Here is a 25,120-nt window from a genome sequence, read left to right as displayed (position 1 = left end):
AGATATACAGTTTTATATATTCACTTAAAAATCCGACATTTCATACACATCAACCTAATATAATATAAGCGTGCGTAGCTTGCACGGACAAACTAAATTAGGTAATAGTTCAAACTATTATTATCCTACTTCCTTTCGCTATCGTTCTCAAGAAACGATTCCCGCGAACGTTGAACGAAAATTATTTTTATAGCGAGTCCCATTGTTCACGATATTGCACCGGCAATATAGTTCGTTTAGGAATAGTTCGAAGAGCCATAAACTCGACGAATCGGTCACTATCATCTGTCGATCATCCACGCATACCTGTTGTTAATTATAACGTCCCGGCGTGCCTTGTAAATTGTGCACGTGTTGCTGTTAGTCATCCGCAAGGGAGAACAGCGAAATGATGTTACATGCGCGCTTCGATTTCGTTCGGTCCGCGAACGTAATCGCAACCGCGTCAGTTACAGTTACATCAATTTTGCTACCACGGAAGGGTGCGCAGCTGGTCGGCGAAAAGAATTCTTTAATTGACGTTTGAAACACATTGTAATACCGTTTCGCGTCCCTTTTTCCTTCGACACCGCGCATAAATATCCCGCGATCGGCGTTTAAAAATTTTAAGACGACGTTTATGCGCTCTTAAACGGGAAGACGATCGCGACCATCGGTGGCCGATGGTCCGAAGTCTTTGTTTTTCTAAAAAAAAAAGGCTGCCCGCGCTACGTTCAATTTTAGTCGATGATCTGCGGCGCTCGGTGGTCCGAAATCCCGAAAACGTAGTAAAGAGGAACCGGGTTAATTGCAAATTTTGATGGATGCTGATTACGAATCTGGTCTTAAGACGTCAAAAAACGAAATAACGGAGAAATGTAAACAAATTATTTAAACAGAGATGTAACAGAGATGTAACGTTCGAAAATCATAAAATTTTTCTCTGAAACACTTTTGAATATCATTCATAATATTCGAGAGAAACATGGTGGGAATTACTGATATCGAATACATTGCATTATACGAAGCAGCGATGCTAATCAATCCGCAGCAAATTGCATATACTGCAAAAGATAAAAGTATAAACTAAAAATTCCCGACAAGAATTTTCACAGAATGTTGAAGTATGTACAACTTGTTTACGCGCAGCACTTTAAACCGTATTTTATTACTATAGTACACGTATGATGGTTAACAATTTTGACAACACCAGTGCTGCTGTACTGTTCTATTTACTTCCACAAACAGCATCTATTTCACAGAATTAAATAAAATACTTGACTAAAGAAGGTCATCTGCTTTACCATTTTCTCCCACACGTCCACCATAGGGACATCAATAAAGTATCTTAACCTTGAGACAGCGGACTTCGATATTGTTTTCAAACTTGTATTGTTTATTATAACATCTGGTAAAATATTTACAAAAAGAAAATTAGAAAATTAAAAATTAAATCGTTTAATATTTTAAGTTTAACATAAATTTTCAAGGTTAATAAGTGTTCATATTTCTCACTCATTCTCTCTATTTTCCCCTGATTTTACAACGTATAAAGGTAAAGGCGTGTGTGAATAATAATAATAAGTGTCTAACCGTGCGCGTGTAATGTATAACAAATAATAATTTAGTAATTAATTAATTCGTAAATTAATTTGTTATTTAATGTACTAATTAATTATTGATTTGTAAAACAGCAATAAGAATAAACTAATCAACGATAATTTAACGAAAAAATCGATAACAACAGTAACGAAGGAAAAATAACGAAACAACAATGATAAAGATTTCCAACGATATACAGTAATGTCTCCCTTACTGACGCTCAGATTGTAGCTCGTTTTCATAGTTGTTGACAATTTGTGCCTATAAAAATGAACCGCAAGGATCGAATAATCGTATCTACTCTTCCTAAATTGTCCATTTTTGTGGACAACCTGGGCGTCAATTAGAGGGACATTACTGTATCGCAGCGATACGTCTGCTATGAGATCTGTGTTGTTCGACTGTTCAACGCTTTCTCGAGAACTCGACTGGCAAGGGATGTACGGTCGTCCCAGTCGACGAGTTTTCGGATTGCTAAAACGAAGGAGGGGGAAATTCCTGACCCTTAAAATCGAAGGGAAAATTGCCTTTCATAAAACAATTTCGGGAAAAGTCGTCGCCTATGAGGGCTTTCAGAAGATGAGGCCCAGGATCTGGACATCGTCACTTTTAATATAAATTCTTCCTTGTAATATAAAGAAGATAATAATGACATAATAACAATAATATAAAAAAATTACCTTGAGTCCCGGCGCGTACGGCACGCGCATGAGAAGGTTAGAATTTCCGCGTCCGAAGATTCCTCCCCTCCCACACAAACGTTTGGGTCCGCTACAAACGTTTCAACTTTAACGCAAGGACAAATTAACATCGTTTTATCTCGTTTCTACCAAAAGAACTTTGATTTTGTCATTTCACATTATCACTGTGCGGTGAGCAGCGCCGGAGGCCGCAGGAAATCGTGAAATTGTCTTCTCACTTTCGTCAACGAGCCAAAGGGAACGAACCTCGACCGATTTCCCCGCATCGGGCGTCGATCATCCGGTGTTCCTCATTAACGTGGCCACCGCAAGACGCACGATTTACGATAATCGGCTCGGCTCGGCTCGGTTCGGCTCGGCTCGGCGGCGAGCAATTAACACCGGCAGCGCTGTTCACGGTGTCCCCATTCGCTCGTAGGAGTGCGCGCCATATCTACCGGCGATACTTCTGGCTTCTACGATCGAGCGCCGGATAACGACTTGTTGATTAACGATCGGCAAGTTTCGACCTCGAGAAACGAGTTGACGTTTGTGAACCCTGACCTTCGTCGAACGGCGCCAAATCCTCGAAACGAGGCGCGCGCCGTTTCGCTCCTTGATAGATAGTGTCAACCGGCGGGATAGTAGTCGTGGAATTATGGGCTCCAACGCGATAACCCACGCCGATACCTTTCTTCCCGAAAGGAATCGATTCGGGTCACGTTAGTCATCGAACGTTTCACCGTTAATTTCCAGCGAATTGTGAGAAAATACGAGAGTCCCGAACGGAACCGCCGCGTGTATTTATGCTAATGAACGTTTCGAAGTCTCTCTTTCGGTAAAGTTGGAACTTTAAAATAATCGCGACTGGAATGAAAAAGAAGGGGGAAGCCGCGTTAATGGTTTGTATATTAATGTATCGAGCAATGAACGTTTCGTCGATGGTGTCGTGTTTCAATGGGCCAGATCCAGTTTGCTCGATGGACACTTATGTTTTGATCATCATACTTTCCCCTGCTGCAGCATGGTCGTGTGTACAGTGGCTCGCGGCACCGTTCTAAACGGATTCAATTTGTCAAAATTGATGGACTGGTTTACTAGAGAATGTCCAAAAATGTTATCAAACGTCGCAAATAGCTTGAATAACGATAAAATAGAAAACTCATGTTACTTAACATTTTGATCCGAGCCTAGAAGATTTCATTGAAATCGGTTTACCTTCGTGATCTAGACATAATTAGCACTCAAACGGCGGACCATTTTGATAAAAATATTGCTTACGTATGCTTCGGATCATTTATAATTATATTTATCAATTTCCTCAACGATTTTCTCTTTGTGGTGCTCCTTCTGGATACGTCAGTTTTGCTGTTGACCCCAGTGTAACATATGAACATTTCAATTAATTGTCGGAAACTAAATATTTAAGTACAAATATTTAGACCTTGGCTTCGAATAGCACCAAGACCCGCTTTTTGTATGTTAAAGATTGCGAAAATTACAGTTTCCCACGATTTCTAACGGTTTCGACTGATCACTATGTACAATAAATTCTCTCCAATTGTCCCCCAGCTTGAAAACGAAAATGGACAATTTGGGAAGAGGAGATACGATATTCCGAGTTTTCATAATCGCCGATTGTCAACAATTATGATATAAAAACAAGCCGCGAGGTGATAAATTGTCAATCTCTGTTTAGAAGCTGAGGAATAATTTGAGTTAATTTACTGTTTACTGTTTTTTTATTATTATCTTTTTATTTATTATTATTATTAGTTATTATTATTTTTTTATTACTGCTTACTGTTTACTGTATTTCGATGAAATTCTCAGCATGCGTGTAGGTCACTGAATCACGTTCTTTGTAAAAATCGTACGTTGTTTTTGCTATTCCAACTGATTGCAATTATCTAACGAAATTTTTAGATCATTCTCTAGCGAACTCGTCCCTGCAACATCTAAGAAAAATTTAGGACATTTGGTCCAATTTCAGAAAAATTTATTCCGTTCGTAAGCCGTAATATCTTCGTAAGCCGTCGTACATCAGTTTCGGAAACTTTGATACGTACCCGTGATCTTGACTAATCTTGGAAGATCATGAATGGAATGATGCAGTTCGAAATCACTTTACAATTGCGAGCGTTCGTAACCGCATGGACTATTTAATAAAATTCTCGTCATATCTCCTGAACACATCAATCCAAGAAAGAGTCCATTGCATATATTACAAATCAAGCATCCCAGAAACATTTCGAGCTTGTCTTTCGGCGCGAATAGCAAGTCGGCGTCTGTTTTTAACCGAAAGATGCATCTCGTACTGCATTTCATAAAACACATACACGCCTTGGCACCTTACGTATCCGTGACTTTCGGAACCGGTAAACACCATTTTACACGAACTCAACGGGATCTACGTCGTCGCAAACCCGCGCATAATTTTAAGAAAATTGAGCGATGGTAATTTCGCAGATATCTCGCATACGGTCGGATTTTGCATAAGCAAAGCATACTTATGCAAACTCTTGAAAAAAGAAAATAAACAAGTTCGACACTGCTGCGGGACGAAAGAAGATCGAACCGAGAAATTGGGGGATTCATCAGCGGCGTTACTGCCATCTCGGTTTATCGCGTACAGATGGGCGGCTCGTACGTAATGGTTTGTTTGATAAATTCAGCATGCAAGCGTTCAACTGGTAATGAGGCAATACAGTAATTTCTCCCTAATTCGCGCGGAGATTGCGCGCAAAAATGGACAATTTGGGAAGAGGAGATACGATTATTCGGGCCTCGCGGCACGTTTTTATAGTTACCGATTGTCAACAACTATAAAAACGAGACGCACGGTTCCAATAATCGTATCTCCTCTTCCAAATTGTCCATTTTTGTGCACAATCTGAGCGCGAATTAGGGAGAATTTACTGTAATTGATATCGTTGTCGCAGAGGTTCGAACGGATAACCGTAAAATCACCAACAATTATTTCACCGACAATGTTTTCATCGACACGATTTCAGCGACATCGCATTTCACCGGTATCGTTTATACGTATCCGGACACGTTGAAATCACAGACAAATGTTTACATCGACTCTCGTTTCACCGCAAACGTTATTATTGGCGCTTCGTGTACAAGAAATGAAGAAATGGAGACAATCTGTGTTCTACTGGGTGTAGATGTATATCCTAATAAAATCAGAAAGTTACCGATTATCAACAACTATGAAAACGAGCCGCAAGGCTCGAATAATCGCATCACTTCTTTCAAAATCGTTCACTTTTTTGCGCGATCTGAGCGCGAATTAGGAAGAAATTACTGTACCGTTATAAAATGAAAGACCAAACTTCGGACAATGACTATATTAGACGTTTGAAAGGGTAACAGCGGTACCAATGCCACAAGTGCCATTAATTTTGTACATATGCTTAATGTTTTGGGCGAAGAGAAATGTCGGCACTGACTTAACAAATTTAAAGATGATGATTTCGAAATTTTCGATGATTTAAAATCCGGAAGACCCATTCAATTTGACGAGGATCTAGTGTCGACTGAAATAGATATTGTTTCAAGAGATTGTCAGTGAAATTGAGTAATGGATTCTATTCAGCTGTTCACATTAAAAAGAAGAATGGTTCACATCAAGAAAGCTGATCTTCAGCGGTGTCGAAACGACATTACTTACGGGTACCATTGATATTATATCTTCCTGATTTTATTAGTGTATATGTTACAGTGAAACACCGAAATCTGGAGAATGTTGACTTTCACCGGTGAATGTCAACATTCACAAAGTCGCTTGGTGTATGTCCGAAATATTTGCTAAATACCCTTATTTCTGACTTACACCGGTAAATGTTGACATTCACCATGCACTAATGGTGAATGTTGAACATGTTGGAGATTTATATTTTCTTCTCCGTAATTCAGTCGCTATAAAACACCACAAGGGTGACGTAACTTTTTCGCCTCTCTTTCTGAAAGGAATGACCAAGAATTTAAAATACACGGTACATTCTACATGAGAAAAGAAAATATAATGGTAATAAAAAAATTACTTACTTATGTGATTCAAATCTTATTTATTGCAACAACTTAAACTATTATGACACTTTGAATTGTACAAGAGTCCCTTGCTTTTACAACTGCATTTATTTGTGGAACACTTCCTTTTGCAATGACAGGTTTTGGACCTCCACCAGAGCATATCTGTGATTGTCGACACACACCGGAGAGGGTCCGAATGTACAACAATGTAATGAAATATTCGATCTTTCACCGACGTATTTGGTATCTGTTGACATTCACCGGTGAAAGTCGACATTCTCCAATTTCGGTCATTCACGGTAACATATACAACTACAGCCAGTAGAATAGATTGTCTCCATTTCTCATTTCTTATGCACAAAGCGTCGATAATAACATTTGTCGGCGAAACGAGAGTCGATGTAAACATTTGTCCGCGATTTTAACGTGTCCTGATGTGTTTAAGCAATGCTGGTGAAATGTGATGTCGCTGAAATCGTGTCGATGAAAACATTGTCGATGAAATAATTGTTGGTGATCTTAAGTTTAAACCTCTTCCACAGCGATATCAATTACAGTAAATTCTCCCTACTTCGCGCAGAGATTGCGCGCAAAACTGGACAACTTGGGAACAGGAGATACGATTATTCGAGCCTTACTTCTTGTTTTTATAGTTGTTGACAATCGATAACTATGAAAACGAGCCGCGAGGCTCGACTAATCGTATCTCCTCTTCCCAAATCGTCCATTTTCGTGCGCAATCTCAGCGCGAATTAGGGAGAGAAATTATTGTACACCGTCGTCGCACTGAAAAATGAGCCGAATAGACGCAAAAAGAGACGATAGAGGGAGGAATCCCGATGCAATGAAGACCCGCTTGCCGGGTGGACAGGGGACACGCAGCCAGAATGAGATATCGTTCCTTGCGGTACTTTTGATCAGCGCGACGCAGTTTCCCTTGGCCTCTGGTCTTCGGTGTAGCTGTATCCTTGCGGATCGTTTATTTATCGGTCACAGAAGGGACACGGCCGGCCTTGGCAACGGCGAGATAGAACGTTTGACACGGCTCCCTAACCCCAAGGACCAGTGCCACTGATCTTCCGGCTTGGGTTCAGCTGTTTTCAGCGACCAACGGTCGAACGTTATACGAAAAGAGTTGCCAATTAACCCCTTGCCCTACGACTACTTTGACAGTTACGTTGATTAGTCCTTCATCGCCATGAACAAATTGTAGGGGAGAGTACGGAGAAACAAGTATTATACAACGTCGACCAAACGGACCTCACACTACTTCACGATCAACCATAGCACCCGTGCACACGTTAGTTTGTTAGTCAGTGTTCGAAATATTTGCGGGTCGAAGTTTCGGTATTCTATTCACGTTTCGCACATTTTTCGAAACGTCCGTTTTAAAAATTAATAACGGTAAGTACATACATCGTTAGATTCTATAGCACTTAACCGTAAACCGGATTGTGATGGCCGCGGCTGTCCCACGCAACTTTAAGCAAGTCATCGTTGACGTACGATAATGTAATTATTTAAAAATTCATGTAGTCCTGTATTGACTCATCGAGTATGCGATATTTTAACGTAAATTTACTTGCGTTTACCAATATGGTAATATGCAATGCTTGCTGAAACAATAACTGGCAGTAATTGGCGCTTTTGGTTAACGGTTAAACCGTACTCTGTGATTTTAATCAATTCTTTATCTCATACTGAAATTTAAACGTCGAACGTTTACTGAATTACATCATATCAATTAAATCATATAGGGTAGAATGTGGAATACTTTAGCATAGGGTGAAACGGAACGTCCTAAAATTTAAAATAACTTTAAAGTTGCACAAAACGATTTATATTTTTTCTTCAATATCTAGAGTACTGGACAACGTATAAAATATTATTTTAAAAAGTTGCGATCAGCTGGAGTAACGAAAGAAATAAAATACTCGTGTTTATCAACATTTTCATCAGACTCTGGAACGATAATTTAAACAATGCATTTTGTAGATCACCTTAGTACGTGTTTATTCTTTGTAGCTCTTATATTGTATCGTACAATCGTAGTAATCCTGGTTTGTTGTACATATAAGTAGTAAATTGTAGAAGAAAAAAGGAATGTGTAACACAGCGCTCGTACAGAAAGAAAATTTTAGCTTGCTTCGCTCATGTTTCTCGCAAAAAGGGCTGCGGATATTTAAAAATAAAAATTTATTCCATCAATTTCGCGAAATGAGAGTTGAATAAAAATGTACCTCTGCTACGTTCTCTCAGTGTACTCTGGTGTTCCTCCTATTTTGTGTTTCATGTTACCATTTTCCTCGTAAATGTAACGTAAAATGATGTGTACGCATATCTTCATTTCAGTTACTCAGTCATCCGCGTTCTTTTGGCAATTTATAGAACACTCATAGAAGCTATAAACGCATCAAAATTCGCAGTCTGATCATAAATTATATTGAACCGGCACAATGAGGTTAAATATGCCGTACGGTGACGCGCTATTATGAGTTAGAAACTGAAATATCTACTATACCGTCAGATATCTCCAACCACTTCTGACGGTTTTAGTGAAAATCAATCTCGTTACTAAATGATAAGCGGCAGAAATATCGCATCAACGCTGCTTCAAATCAAAAACAGTCGTAAACGTGTTTGTAGAGATAATACGTGCATTCCAATTGCACGAATACAGAATTGGAAAGCATAAACGACGGATCTTTTTGATATAAACGTAACCCGGTATGCTTAGAATAAAAACTGAAAATTAAAATTAAAATTAAAATTAAAATTAAAATTAAAATTAATTGTTATTTAGAAACAAGCTAATCAAATGACGATGTTCATATTCTAGGACCAAACGGATTCGAGCCTCGCCCTCCGATTGTTAACGGATGCAGACGAGAGTCGATAACAAGGCGAAGTTTATGTGTCTTCAGATTGTAATTGAAACCGAATGCCTGGAACTTGCAATTAGAAGAGACCCAGTCGCCGGGCTGTCACCAGCCCGCGCGTGACTTATGTGCGAACGCTCACCAAACATTAGCAATCGGATCTCTTATCGGCGGACAAAATTCACGGTCGTACGCTTGAAATATTTATCACCGATGTGCGCTGAACTCGCAAACTCCGATGTTTCTCGTAACTGGTAAAACTGGTAACCCGTACGTTTGCTTGGCAGGGAAAACTGTCAGAAATTGATGATGGGAAAGCGCGAGATTTATAAAGTTACCGGGTCGGATCGATGACACCGTTGCAAGCGAAGAAAAAAGTCTTGACCATGACAGGAATTCGAAAAATCTCTGGCACGAGATCCGCGATGACGGAACCGTCGAGGATTACCTTGAGAAGGAAGCTCTACGGAATCGGTAATACACTGCCGATAGCTTTGAATAATCGGTGATGCCGACGCGACGGTGGCATCAAAGCTGATGGTTCACTGTTACAATATTTAAATGCTTCTAAACTGTTCACCTTCGTTCCGATATTTATTGGTATTGCCTGTTTAATACCTTAATACCACGGTCAACCGCAGCTGAGGTGCCATTCAGGTGCCACATGTTTCGACTGTCTAGTCCCCTGGTGCGACCTTGCATAGAATCAGCAGGGGCTCCGAGCGATTAACGTCCCATTCATATCTCTGAACAGGGTTATATCTGTCAGCTCGGGCGTCGTTTATTAGCGCGACGCAAGAAATAGCCTGAATCACATCGAAACTCGCCGTTAAAGGCTTTAAACGCCATTGCCACATAGTAGTAGTTGCTCTTCGATCCTCGAACGATCAACGATACTGCACGGCGGAAAAACTGTAAAGAAAAAGAAAGTTGCATGTTGAAGGCAATTTGAGCTAGATGATTATATCGACGATGCATCAAATTGTACACAATAACGGATGTTGAAATCTTCAATATCTCATGGAGACCCTGCTGAGCCAACTTTCTACATAACATTGAAATGTATACAGTAAATTCGCCCTAATTGACGCTCAGATTGTACACAAAAGTGGACAATTTGGGAAGAGTAGGCACGATTATACGAGTCTGGTGGCTCGTGTTTGTAGTTGTTGACAATCGGTGACTATAAAAACAAACCGTCCATTTGTCAGATTGTTCAGTTTTGTGCACAATCTGAGCGCCAATTAGGGAGAATTTACTGTACTTAGTAGATACTAAGTGCGTGACCGTCGAATCGTGACATGTGACCTCCTAATTGCCTTCGAATCGTGACATGTGACCTTCGAATTGCCTTCGAGTAGTAGCACGTTTCCTCCGAATTGCCTTCGAATAGTGGCATGCGGCCTCCGAATTGCCTTCGAATAGTGGCATGCGTCCTCCGAATTGCCTTCGAATCGTGGCAAAAAATTAGAAATAAAAATGTTATGTCATCGTTTTTATTCTAGCATTACTATGTATTCATATTAATGTACACCGGCATGTTGGCCACTGTCTTTTTTTGCCGAAATGATATCTGTCACGAAACACAAGATGGCTGCGAAGAGATTTGTTCCCACCCTTATCGGTGAGTTTCTGTGTTTCAGTCTTTCTCTGTTTTTAAACAAAATCTGTATAATCCTTTTTACTCAATTCTTTTTGCTTCCTGTTTGCTGGTATTTATCAATAATGTTCCATTTTCTTCTTAAAGCAATCGGTAATGAAATGGAAACCTCGAATAAAGGTCTATGTTACTTTTTGATCGAAACTCGGTTCACAGTGTAGTATGATTCTACTATATACTTCAGTGTACGCTAGTTCTGAATACAGTAATTTCTCCCGGAAATGCCAAATTTCGGGTTGTTGTGAATTTCCCTGTGCTAGTCCTACCCCTATATAATTTATTGCTGCGCCCATGCTAAGGGCGACGGAGTCGGTCAAGCGTGTGGTGCGGCACGCGACGCGAATGCCCGGAAGGCAATACAAAGTGATCTGTTTGGATGCGAGTCGGGTAAGAAAAAACGCGGAACTACAAGATACGTGGTAGGTACTAGGTACGTGATCGTCGTACGTGACCGTCGAATCGTAGCATGTGGCTTCCGAATTGCCTTCGAATCGTGGCAAAAAATTAGAAATAAGAAAGTCAAGCCATCGTTTTTGTTCTAGCATTACTATGTATTCATATTAACCCCTTAACGCGCAGAAACGTATTAACACGGGCGTGCAAAACCGGCCAAAATGTGCAGACCCGTATATATACGGTCGGCGTCGCAACTTATGTTATGTTACCTATATTAATTGAAAAACAGTACGATGGGTACAAAATTCGATCTGCAATGCGATTCAATATTCACTATAATTATTTATCCGCTATTTTTATTGAATTTTTAGTAATTTTTGCATTTTTTTTACATATTTATTGAAATTAAGGTCCAAATATGTATATTTTCTTAGATAAAAAAAATTGATTTTTTTTGGTCGGTTTTTTTTTTAAATTGTGCATTAAGGGGTTAATGTACACCGGCATGCTGGTCGCAGTCTTTTTTTGCCGACTGCCCCGAGTGTCTATAAAAACGAGCCGCGAGGCCCGAAGAATCGCGACTTAGTATCCTCAGATCTGCCGGTTTCAATTCCGACCTCCGAACATTTCTAGAAGAAATTACTGTACTTCGTTAGTAGTACTTAACCCTTAACCCTTTCATAGACAAAATTTGAATTTTCAAGATGGTAGTACATTTCAACGGCGAGAATATTTGAACCTGGTGTCCATATGCGCACTAAAAGTAGAAGTTTAGAAGTGGGAAGTTTAGTTCCCACTGCCTATATGAAAGGATCAAATAGGAAAAAGAAGCACTTCAATATTTAAAACTTATGGTCCCATTTGGGACCTCAGAACTCTCATTACACCCTAAAAGGGACGATTCTTGACACGATTTGAAGTAATTTTTTCCTTAGCGATAATATCGATTGCTGTGCTCCAGAAGGAGGTTCCAATTCAATTATTTGACTTTATCACTAATTATTTAGCAAACAACAATGATGACCTCCGAACATTTCTGGCAGAAATTAGTATAAATATAAATTTGAAATTTGACAATACTGCGTGTAATATATTTAACGGGAGACGGCAAGGGTAACGTGTAACCTGAACGATCACAGAGTTATTCTAAACATAAGTCAATTATCAGCATCATTCGAATAAAACCGATGGACCGAAGAGGAAATTGAGTCCGCGCACCGAGTAGATAATTATGAAAACAGCCAGCAACAAATTAAAAACTGCGAACAAATTACAGACGTGTTCGTGTGTTTTTTTTAAACAGGACACCGTTATGTTTAAGTTACAAATATGGGCACCGAGTAGTGATTCAATTATAGAATATTCCATAATTGGGTTATATATATTTATTAGCATCGCATCCTCTTGCAACGCGATTATTTACTTGTGTATATGGCGGGAATGTTCGGGGTGGCATTTACGTACGAGTTCCATGCGACCCGATGCAACGACACTTTGCAGTTTCAGAGAATCGAAATATCGCCGGGCTGCCGTGGCCTGATCGTGACATTAAACTGTATACGGGAGCCGATGCGATTGCGAATCGTGGCGGAGGAGATACCGGTTCCTTAAACAGAGGCCGCAATAGGATAATACTTTCCCGTTTATCAAGATTTAAGCGCTTGATGAGGTTACCGAGCGCTGTTCCGATGCCTGAAAATGGCTAAAACGAGTTATTCCGGAAAATGCCGTTCCGCGATGAATTTTTAAGGGACCTTAAGCCTTCGCGAGCCATTCTTCGCTTCGATAGCTACCAAACGGAACCGGTTACGAAAATGGCACGCCCTTGTCGGCCTGTATTTACGAAACGTAACGAATCGGGCGAACAAAATATACGTTTTCAACGTTAAATTCGTGGAAGCCGGATCACATTGACCAATATTTATGTCTCGCCGCCGTCACCGGGGAAAAGTCTGACGATTTTTATTATTGCTTAATCGAACAATAAATTTCGGTAAATATACCAATGAAAAGATTTACCGCGGATGCTGTCGCGCACGGCGCGTAGAAAGCATCCTCTTAACGAGCGTAAATCATAATGAATTGCGCGACGGCGAAGATTAAAATGATCTAACGTATTTACAGGACGAGTCTGCGGCAAACGTTCGTCGCTACGTAAGCGCGCAATAAAAGAAACCAGAATCCACGTACGCACGTCTTTTACAAAATAGACGGCAGTTTTTTTTTTATTCTGTACGATTTTATATCTTAGCTTCGAAATACTAATATACTCGACGAATCGATTTTACGGTTCCAATGTGTAAAATTATTAAAATTGTAATAAATATAATGTGAAAAATATTGTATGGTTACTCTTGAGACCAGAGGGTCTTTAGATATATTTTTGATGAGCGCAGCTCACATAGAAGTGCGTCTTCTACGAGAAGTGGATATTTCATTAACAATTTTGTTAATCGGATTTATGAAGAATAATGCTCGTTGAACTTGTTGGATCACAATTAACGCACTATATACCGGTAGCCTATCGTAAATATAAAGAACCTATATACCGGAGCTGTATTGTAAATAATGCTCGATCATTTTGTTTTGAATAACAATTTCAGAAGGATAGATATCTCATATTTATACATATATAAATATTACAGATTACATGTTTCATTCGATAGATGTCTCCATTACACTACGACTTTTATTTAAAGTCTACTTTCTAATTCTATATTTGTTGTCGGAGAGATGATTTCACGAATGAAACCGTTTTATTTAAATCGACTATGAAACCCGTTAATTTGACCTTTTTATGTAGAATTCAATGGTTTATCTGAATTCGGAAAGAAATATTATCTATTCCATTTAAAAAATTGAAGATAATCTTCATAGCTTGATCAAAAAGCAAAATAACATAAAACTGATGACAATATGCTATATGCCCTCCTGGAGTCCATGCAACTTCTGTTTGAAACATTTTTTCGTGCAACAAATATTTTATGAGTTATCACCCTGTACGTATAAAATCTATGGCAACCAATAATTTGTTATCTATTATTGAGATAAAAGTGTTAGATCGTACTACTGTAAGCTCTCATATTATTATACAATTTTTTAAATATTAGATACCTTTCGCGATGAATAAAATAAATAAAATAGATAAAATAAATATTGTTTAATGCTATATTGTTATGAAAATATAAAAATTATATTAGATTTGGTTACCCTATAATAACAGAAAGCGAATAATATAGAAAGCACTTTTACAAAGTTTGATTTAACATTTCAATAAGCAAAAGAAAAAATGCACATAAGTATATTCGTGGCCAAAAGAAGAAACAAAGCCGGTGTCAGGGAAATGTTTACAGCCAAATGTTACAGTCAATCGGTAAAATGTCTAGAAGGAAATAGTTGTGCGTATATACTTTGTATGAAGTTATTAATTTACAGTATTATAAATTGGTTAAAATTAATGGTACAATTTCTTCGTTATTACCTCTCCAAATTTGAAATTCGTCAAATTGACAAGTGCCGTAAACCGAGTGTTGAAGGTGTACAACATTTCTATTTGACCTTTACCATGCGCGAGGTAGTAGATTCGGCGATTAGCGTTCTAGGGTGAACAACGCCATCCATTGGCCTACTTATCGTTTAGTAGGGTACAATTGTTGTTTACGGAGAAAGCTCATGGAAATCTCTTAAACCGTCTTTTTTCTACAAGGACACGCGCGTCGCTACCGCATGGCACGTGGTCACGAAAAGAGAAAATGTCATCGAGCCATTTGCATGTTTATCGATCCAAGGTCAGGATCTTGATCATATAAATTCATTGGAGGCCCACTGTTAATTACTCGAATGCACTTTGTTGTGTACGTTCACGGCGAACGCTTTCTTCTCAGGTCATTTGAATACAATAAGTCTTTGAAATACCCGTACACTATGCATGGAGGATCATTAGAATTTAGCTGGATCCACTCGGAACGTCAATTTCTATTTACCCTTGCGATTTTTCGAAGGAGGGAGACAATGTCACCTTGACATGAAGAAGCTACTCGATGAGAAATTACATACTAATTTTGAGTAGAAAAAACTTGTTTCAAATAGGAATCTCGGGACTAGTTAACTAATTTTTAATTGACTAATTTTTAGTCGACTAATGTTTAGTTGACTAATTTTTAATCGACTAATTTTCAATCGACTAATGTTTTGTTGTTTGTTGACTAATTTTGGCACGTCCAATTTTTATGAATGGACATCAGTATTTTGTTCACTTGTTGCGTATGAAGAGTTTACACGTTTACTTAGGTATGCGGATTTATTTTTATAAATCACTATAATTGATTCTAGGTTATAGCTTCTATCGTTGGTAGGAATAATAAATCTAGATTATTGTTTATAGTTATAACGTTTTCATAGTTATAACTGTACCGGAGATTTCGATGCAAAATAAAAATTGTTTGCACTTATTGGCACAAATAACAGTGAAATAGAAACTTCTTTTGTGTGTCATTTGACAACTTTGATATAAGCTGAAAGTAATACACTAATGATACTCTCAAGTTTTTGTTTAATCTTCCTACTTCCTGCAATTATCTTAAATACTCCTTGTTTTGTTTTAAATACTTAATACTCGCGGTCTATTCACTTATGAGGTATGAACAAAAATATTGTCACAGCAGAATGATGAATTCTCCAATTATGATGCTACGTGTAAAGAACAACATACACGAGATTAATTTGATTTACTTTGCACGATGTACAAAATCATGATCGTCAGAAATGTGTGTCGCAGTTAACGTTACACAATCGAAATTTGTTCATCTAATTTCACTTTATCCACGATGTTTCAAAAATATCTCGTTTCTCCTTCACAATCGCGGAGATTATGCACGATGATTGACATAACTTATCACTTTGAATACATCAGAGAAGATCTCGTGATCTAGACATAATTTCAAGAATTTGGTCTGCAGAAAGGGTCAACGTTTATCGAATATCGAAGTATTCGCGGGAAGTAACATCTCCGATTAAACGTGACGAGGCTCCTGCAGTCGATTAGTATCCCAATGAGCTGCTCCTTTTGCGGACTATGCCGCGACCGTACTTGAATTGCATCCTGATTGGTGCACTGTCCGCGTGATTCCGACGACAGCGCTGCGCTACTTACTAATAACGATTTGATATATTTATTCTCTCACGGTGAATTCGATCTACGACTAAGAATAGACGACTGCGGTGCTCTGTACATGGCACGCCGAACACATTAATTCCATTATACTTTCAACGGACTCGCATCTTTCCCTGTGTCTTGAGACTGTGCGCGGCGCGGCGCGGCGCTGCGCGACAATTTGCATATACAACAGCTGCATCGGCTGTTGCATCCGATGACCCAGACCCGCAACGAGAAACATCGTTACTCCTCGATGTCTCCGGAAAAGGAATCCACTCGTACTTCGATAGCTCGATGATTCATTGGACTGCGACATTCGAGATGGATCCCGTGTTTCCCGAGCTCGTGTTCGTTTTATTTGCACAAGGGAAGACTTGCGGAGACGAGCTTCGGAGGACACTATTGCTTCGGACAGGATATAAGAAACATTGTGCGACTATCTACTTCTATTCGATAGGATTAACTTTCGTCTAAATACATTTACAGTGGTGTGAATGATTATACAGGGTATCCCAAAATTATTGTACAAGCGAGAAATGTAGGGTTCCTAAAGTCATTTGGAGTAACTTTTTCCTTAGCGAAAATGCAATCCGCGGCTTTGTTTGCGAGTTATTGACGAAAAACGCTGACCAATGAGAGGCGAGCGCGACTGGCGCGAAGTCAATGAACGCGCGGAGCCAATGAACGGAACTGGGCTTCGATCGCTCAACGAGCGGTCGACCTTGCATCAGCCGAGATGACCTCTCATTGGTCAGTCTGTTTTTCGTTAATGACTCGTAAACGCGGATTGCATTTTCGCTAAGGAAAAAGTTACTTCAAATGACCTCGGGAAACCCTCATTTCCCGGAAATGCCACAATTTTGGGACATACTGTATGTATAGTTTGTAACTCTAATGGAATGTTAACATATGTTATCGACTTTTATGTCAAAAATCTAAATAAGATAACCATGATCTCTCACGGTAGATCACTGACTTACACTCTTTTGCTCGGCCATCAGAGTTATCGTAGGAATTACAATGTTGATATTAATTTTTACACCTGTCGAAAGGAAAGTTGATTGTAGATTCGAAAATGCAATCCGCAGCTTCGTTTGCGGGTTGTTGACGAAAAACAGTGACCAATGAGAGGCGAGATCAGAGCTGGCAATGAGCGGAACTGGGCTTTGACCGCTAAGATGGCTAAAATTTCAGATAGAATTAGGAAACAGAAGGATGAAACGAATGAAATTTGTAAATAAGATGAACGAATGGCTTTAGGTTACATCTGTAAAACAAAGTCCCTTTTTCTAGGCTGCGAGGCAGAAAATAATGAATTATTACTATTACCTGAATCGATAAAGATTAAATCTGTCCCTCTAGTTTTATTATCTTGACATTAATGTCTCTCTGGTTAGCTTGGATGATCAAAATTCTACTACCGTATGTACACCTCGATTTAAAGACTGGCGGCGGACATTGGCGAGACGGGATTCCATGATTCGCGCGGTGCAAACGGTATCTCGCTACTTCGCGTCTAGTTTTATTATTAAAATTAACACCGCGTTTGACGTTGTCCAGTTATTTCTGACGGGGAACAACGGCCGAGCAGATCGTCCTAAGACCGGTTTCATTATCTCTCAAATTATTCGCGGTATAGTTCGCGGACCGGTCGAATGAATTCGACCGTTTCGGTCGATGATACGTACTACTATTAACATTTTAACGATCAGCTTTCCCCCCGCCACGCTCGCCGCTCGCCGATTGTTAATTACGGATTAAACGACGTGTTCCGCGGCGATCCTCGAGGAATTCCCCAACTGGAAACACGAGATTCACATTTCATAGGCCGGCCGACGACAACGTACACATCGTTGAGATATAAATTGGTCCTACGAGCTATCTTTCTTATAGTACGGTAACAGCCTAATTAACGCTGATTCAACGTAACGCGATATTTTTCCAATTTCTACAAAAGCTCTATTATTAGTAGCGATAGGTAAATAGATAAATGGTTGGATTATGGTGCAATGAAATACGGAAAAATCGAAAGTTGACGACGCATAATACAGTAGATTGCTATTGAAAAGTTTTTTTATTAATAAAAAAATTTTTTTTTAAATAAAGATAAAAGTCTTTTCCTCTTGCAAAGAAACCACTGTTAAAAATATTATTGTTGCGAGAAACACTTGCTCGTGTAAATAGTAAATAGTACGAAACAATATTTCATAAGTACGTAGTAGTCTCGATTTACAGTGAGTCGCATTAATATTCGGACACGATATTGTTACAAGAATTATTGCTCCTTTTTATTGTTTATGATAGTATTATTGAATCAATTGTTTTCTCATATAATAAAGCACTTCTTAAAGTAAGTAGAAACATAAATTTTGTTTATTTATTGCACATGTTCTTTTGTGTAATAAGCGATAAACAAGATTGTGACAAAATTTAACGTCGCAAAAATACTCGAACAGTGAATGAATTACATTAATTTTATATAAAATGAAAATCTTTTTAGTCGTGTTATCATAATATTAATATTTTGTCGGTTGACCCTTTTGTTTTATTACTTCATGTAATCGCTTGGGCATGTTACAGATGATTTTATTTAAATAATCCGGCGAAATCCGTTTCCATTCGTCGAACAAACGTTGTTTTATCTCTGTTGTTGTCTTTGTAGGTGTTGTACGAATTTTGCGGTCCAATTGATCCCATAAATTTTCAATTGGATTTAAATCAGGCGATTGAGGGGGAGGATGCAGTACTTTTGGACAATTGTATAATAAAGACTGTTGTGAAACACGGTGGTAGGAGTGTAATAGCGTGGGGTTATATCTCGTCCGTAGGTATAGGTGAAATAGTTCTTATCGATGGTATTGTGGACAAAATGAAGTATATGGACATTTTTTAAACAAAATTTAATTACAAGTGCTATAAATATGGGTATACGTACAGTTTTAAGTTTCATCAGGACAATGATCCTATACACAAGGCCACAGAATTGTACAGGAATATTTATTATAAAAACAAATGATTCAATAATACTATCATAAACAATAAAAATAATTCTTGTAACAATACCGTGTCCGAATATTAATGCGAGTCACTGTATGTATAGCGAATGAAGATATTTCTAGATGGACGCGAACATGATGCAATATCGTAAAAGATAGAAGCACACCTAAAAGTTAACGTAATTTTTATTCATTTAAAACATTACAACCAAGGTGTTGTTCCTATACAAACTTGAAAAATACCACTATAAACATAAGCAAATGAAATAGAATTGCACTTCGCCAGTCTAAACAATTTTATCTAAGCGCAAAGTGTTAGTGGGGCGGGATGTAACAGTCGCTGGAATGAATTTTAAAGTTCAATGAATCATTTGCCGTGTACAAATATTTGTTGCGGACACCGGTGTAACGATGTCCCAATCCTGATTTACGTGACGCATCGCGTATTCGGGAGTCCTATCAATTTTCCATTCGGTTCCGACGCCTCGTGCAGACACCGCCGAGCCAAAAACAGCATTCTTCTGCTGAAGACAGTTTGGGGCGGTGTCGACGATGCCAGGTTTCACGCACGGCTTCCCATCTTTTTACGACGAGCTATACATATACATAATTGCGCTTCGTCGAGATCAGTTCCTCGCGATAATTGCCCGGAAATTACCAGCTGTCTCCTGAATCCAATACATTGCCAGTCAAGAGAGACGCGGAATTGCAAAAGCGAACGGCAATGCCTTAATTCATGCCTCCCGAACACGTCGCGTTTTGAAAATCCACGCCGCCGTGCGAGTCGCGACGTCGCGGGGAAAGAGATCCACGATCTTCTTGAAAAACTGGCGAGATTTTTCCGATTTGTGTTCGCAGAGTGCAAGGTCGCGGGGTTCGTGAGCAACACCGGCCAGGTGGAAAGGGTGCCGTACGTTTTCTTGCCGCAACGAGGCCAAATAATCTATCCACACGCGGAGATACGTTTCGAGGGTGAGTTTAACCTTGACTTTCCCCGCGGCAATTGCTCGATCGCTGCGATTGCGAAACGAAGTGGTGTACGTCAGAGCGACGTCTTTTTCATACTTGGCATGTTGACGTTCGTAACGCAAAGGTGTGACGACCCCGGTCTGCGGAATCACTGGCGCCCAGCAATTAGGCCGGGCAGGATGGTCGGAGCTGAGAAACCTCTCGGATGCCGAACCACCCTTCAGGCTATATCGTGACGAAGGCAGGACGTTTCTGCAGGTTGGTAACACACGTCGGTATTAAATAAATAAGTTATTAGGCTGTCGTGACGGGCGAGATCATAATTTACGGAGGGGACAGGGCTCGGGAGAGAATCGCAAAAGAAGCCAAGAAACACGCGAGCGAACCGCTTGGTTGCTACCAGAGGTGTCGGATCCACTCGAATTCAGTCCATCCCAGTTTTACTGAAAGTCGACGTAGCGATAATTGTAATTATCGAAACTGCTACCCTCTCTTCTCTAGGACCTGTTTCATTTCTTCGAGATTCCAGCACCGTCCCTCGGCAGACGGGATATCATCCCGCTTTTGAATTTCTTATCGGAATAATTTCGTATCGGGGAGAAAGGCTGATTTAACACGTTGACTGCCACGCGTATTTACAACAAAATCTCCTACAGGCCACCCGTGCCGCTATAGGAAGCGTGCGCTGTTAATTCATATCTGTTTCTGTTCCTGCATGAACAGTTGGAATTTTTGCCGAGTACCGAATGGTATAACTTAAAATCTCTGCCCTTATTTTTTGTCAATAATGAAAAGAGATCGGATTGCCCGGAAGGAGAAGCATAAATAAAATTATATCGTCAGATTCTGATTTGGATACTGATAAATACAATCTTAGTGATAATGAATGTTATGAAGATACTATCGACGAGATTTTACGAGAATTGGTCATGGAAGAAGAAAGAAATGTTGATGATACTGAGGAAGCTACAGTTCAAATAAAAGATACGAAATGGACCGATCAGAGGCACGAGCATATCTGAAAAAACAAACAACATTTTGTCCAAGCTGTCCTGATCAACCTCAACTTTGCAGAGAATGTTTGAATGTTATACACTGCGAATAATTTTTTTAATAAACCATTTTTATAAGAATTCAATAGTTTCATTACCTCCAGTAGAATATTTGTCGAAATATTTTCGGAAGTCCTTTGTAAGTAGTCAAATCAGCGTCACCCGAATTACGGGTGACGTGGCCTGATGAGAACTTTTGCTGTCACCCGAATACGGGTGACGCGGCAGTCAACGTGTTAAGAGTGAAAAGTCAGAAACCGAACATGGAGCAGGTATTTAATACTATTTCCTGTGTCAAAACACATGTACGTAGAAGTTAAAATTGACGATATTACTTCTTAAAGCAATTATTGCTAAGCGTGGCGTAGGTTGAAAGTAGTAATATTGAAAGAGGATATTCTTCCCTTTCGTTATTTATTGTTTAGAATCTTGAAAATTTATTCGAATTGTAATAGCCGTGCTCGGAAGCATTAGGAAGACATAAAAATAAGTAGAAACATTTTTCGGAAATTTTTAAATAATGTTTCTCCGAGGAGCTTTTAAGAAATTCATTTTTTAAGTTTGCTTTATGAAATAACTTATAAGATTCGCACGGATTCGCGTTAATTTCTGCATAAATATTAAGAATGGAATATGTAGTTTATGTTTTCGTGAAGAAGTGCGCACAAATGCACAACAGCAAGTTATTTTATGTTTTGTGAAATAAGTTGATGACGCGAGCGTTCGCGGCGGATAAATTTTCAGTAACAATTTTAGTAATAATCATATTAATTACAAGCTTGAGTAATTGTCTTAGCAGAAATTATAATGCTTAAAGATATAAATATTGTTTTGTTTTTATTTTCATTATTATTGTTTCTTATTTGTGTTATTATATTATTTTTATTGTACATTCGAAATCTGAAAATTATACTTTTGTAAAAAGAAAAAGATGAGAATTTCCTCTTTTCTCATTTCAGTCATCGTGAATTAAAACTGGCATTCTAAATCGATATACGTTGCTTTCTTTAAGCTGTTTGTAACAAAAAAACTATTCCAACTTACGGAACTCTATTAGCCCTCTTTATACTTATATTTTATATTTATATTTATACTACTTAATATATTTATAGAATACATTATGGCTATTATTATATCTATTACTATTGTCTATTATTATATTATTATAATATATCATGTCTAGAATTTTGCACTTCTAAATCGGCCTTTCTTCCCATTCCGCGGACTGTAACACATCTGCATATCAACGGTGCTTAATGCCTGCATATCTTTCAATAGATTCCGCAAACACGAAGGGACTAGAACAGATCGCGTTGCTAACATAAGGAAACGTAATCGACAGTTTCAGATAGCTCAATGACGAGGTCGTAGACCCGGCTCGATTACCGTAGAAAACACTAAACGTCTTCCTGAAAATGCGACATCCGGTAACAGTAATTGCGAACGGATTCGATTTTTGTTTCCGAAGCAAAAAACGTCGCAAATTCCTGACAATCGTAAAAACGTTGATACGAAGCTAATAACGGAATTTCGAGGAGCGTCGTACGAAGAAAAGATCGTGAAAATGGACAGCGCCGTAAACACGGCGTAAAATTTAATGTCACAATTTCACCGGTACCGCCGGATTGATTGAACCGTTTACGCGAAACGAACGGTCGCAGCGGGATACAAAAGATGCGGAGAGAATCGTTCGCGAACGGTTACCCCTGATTCTCGTTGCTCTCGTTTGTTGACCGGGGAACAGTTTTAATCGCGAGCGACATTTTGTTCCAGTGGATCGGCGAAACTGGTCTGAAAGAAGCTGCCGAAGGCCGCGTGGTCACGGCGAAGCTGGTCTGCAGAGACGCGTCCGCGAAATCAAAGTATACCGGGGTGTTCACGCCTTGCGTGGCCTTCAGGGTGGCCGGATCACCCTCTAAGAGTAGTAAGTTGCTGCTGTTCGTCGGTTTTCGGGCGGTGGCCCTTTCACCGTTGCAACTTTTCAGACGTTCGAGAAGTGATGTTCTCTTCGTCGTCGCAGCTGTCCCAAGGGCTTTCTACCACGGAATATACGGCCATCGGCCTCTCCTCCGTAATCTTGGCCCTGATCTACGTGGCGAGCGTTTCCCTCTATCTCCACAGCAAAAAGACCAAGAGGAAGATCATCGAAGAGCCGGAAATAAGCATAACGCATGGCCGAGAGCCGAGCGGATTGGTCAAAAGCAATCCGTTGCTGGCAGCTTCCAGACACTTCGAGAGCGACACCAATAGCGGTCTCACCGAAAGCGATCTTGGCGACGATCTTCCGGCCAGCGACGGAGAACAAGGCTTTGAAAATGTACGCCCTGACGATTATGCTGTTCGTTCTTACTTTCCGAGGACTAACACGTTTGAAAGTTAAACCTTGTTACTTGGAAAAGCGTAGAAAAATCTCTCGCAAATGATAAAATAATGTTCGCGATTCGTCTTCATTTTTCATTTACTGAAGTCACTCGCGAAACTGATCAGACGATATTGAATTGAAACGTTCACATGAACCGCCGCAATTTGCCTGTTAATTTAATCGTTCACGCTTTAGGATCATAATTAGTAGACTCGGACTTTATACATTTATGACAAAGTGAGTGCAGTAAATTTTCCCTAATCGGCGCTCTGATTGTGCACAAAAATGGACAATTTGAGAACAGGAGATACGATTATTCGAGTCCTGCGGCTCGTTTTTATAGTTGTTGGCAATCGGTTACCGTAAAAGCGAGCCGAAAAACTCGAATAATTATATCTCCTTTTCCCAAATTGTCCATTTTTCTGTACAATCTGAGCGTCAATTAGGGAGAATTTACTGTATATGGAACATAAAACAGTAAATGCAGAGGATTTTAACAATGCTGTTAGATTATCATCAACTTAGATTAACTTCAACAAAATGTCACGAATAAAAATCAATTTTTATATAACGTAAAGAAGTTTTATTTTGCATGAAGGTCCACAGTCTAATTGTTAGTAATCCCTGGCATTATGTGTAGAAAAAGAATCATGATATAAAAATGATAATTGTTAGAATCAAGAAGAGAGGTATCACTTTCTTGTAATCATAGGTAACGTCGGCCATCATTCATCCCCATTGCGTTTATCTGGAACAATCGGAAATCTGTTACGCATCTGGCTCCGGATCCGGATCGATTCTAGGCGAAAGATTACCGGAAGAAGATGTTCGCGTGGTCGAAACCGCAGACAATACCCACCAACAAGACATCCCCGTGTTACCAGGAGCCCAAAGAAGAAAATTGTACTTCAACCCCGCCTACTTTGACAAACAACTGTTGCTGGTAAGCTGCGTACCGAGTCCCAGAATACCGACTGAGAAAATACTTAAAATTGGTTTAGTGTATTATCAAGTATTTCCTCAGGCTCCTCCTCCGGCAGCGATCGAGTTCCTCCTAAAGATCCGAGAAGTGATATCTATCGCGAAACACAAGATGGCTGCGAAGAGATTTGTTCCCACCCTTATCGGTGAGTCAAATCTTTCTGGTTTTTAAACGAAATCAGTACAATCCTTTTTACTTCCTGTTTGCTGGCATTTTTCAATCATGTTCCATTTTCTTCTTAATGCAATCGATAATTGAATGGAAACCTCGAATAAAGGTCTATGTTACTTTTTGATCGGAACTCGGTTCACAGTGTAGTATGATTCTATTATACAGGGTGTTCCACAATTATTTTAACAGCCGAAAA

General features: G+C 39.3%; 1 protein-coding gene and 2 long non-coding RNA genes across 3 annotated transcripts in view; 1 reads left to right on the top strand and 2 right to left on the bottom strand.

Annotated features, from left to right (window-relative positions):
- The window catches only part of LOC117224457 (uncharacterized), a 68,525-nt gene extending 65,743 nt beyond the window's left edge, over nt 1–2,782 (bottom strand). Inside the window, exon 1 of the long non-coding RNA XR_004491235.2 lies at nt 2,262–2,782. This is a non-coding gene — a long non-coding RNA (uncharacterized LOC117224457). The remainder of the gene's footprint in view (nt 1–2,261) is intronic.
- sha (shavenoid) overlaps nt 1–25,120 on the top strand; it is a 151,602-nt gene that overhangs the window by 119,309 nt on the left and 7,173 nt on the right. The window contains exons 4-9 of the mRNA XM_033477415.2: nt 20,247–20,360; nt 20,482–20,615; nt 23,183–23,333; nt 23,395–23,726; nt 24,484–24,714; nt 24,796–24,898. Of these exons, the coding sequence (XP_033333306.2) occupies nt 20,247–20,360; nt 20,482–20,615; nt 23,183–23,333; nt 23,395–23,726; nt 24,484–24,714; nt 24,796–24,898 (1,065 nt within the window). The remainder of the gene's footprint in view (nt 1–20,246; nt 20,361–20,481; nt 20,616–23,182; nt 23,334–23,394; nt 23,727–24,483; nt 24,715–24,795; nt 24,899–25,120) is intronic.
- LOC117224456 (uncharacterized) lies at nt 8,120–8,694 on the bottom strand. The gene is made up of 2 exons (XR_004491234.2): nt 8,543–8,694; nt 8,120–8,474 (listed from the first exon to the last, which is right to left on the bottom strand). It is a non-coding gene; the product is annotated as an uncharacterized LOC117224456 (long non-coding RNA).

This window comes from Megalopta genalis, chromosome 8, assembly GCF_051020955.1.
Source record: "Megalopta genalis isolate 19385.01 chromosome 8, iyMegGena1_principal, whole genome shotgun sequence".
Taxonomy (NCBI): Eukaryota; Metazoa; Arthropoda; class Insecta; order Hymenoptera; family Halictidae; genus Megalopta; species Megalopta genalis.
This window is presented reverse-complemented; position numbering and strand designations above follow the sequence as displayed.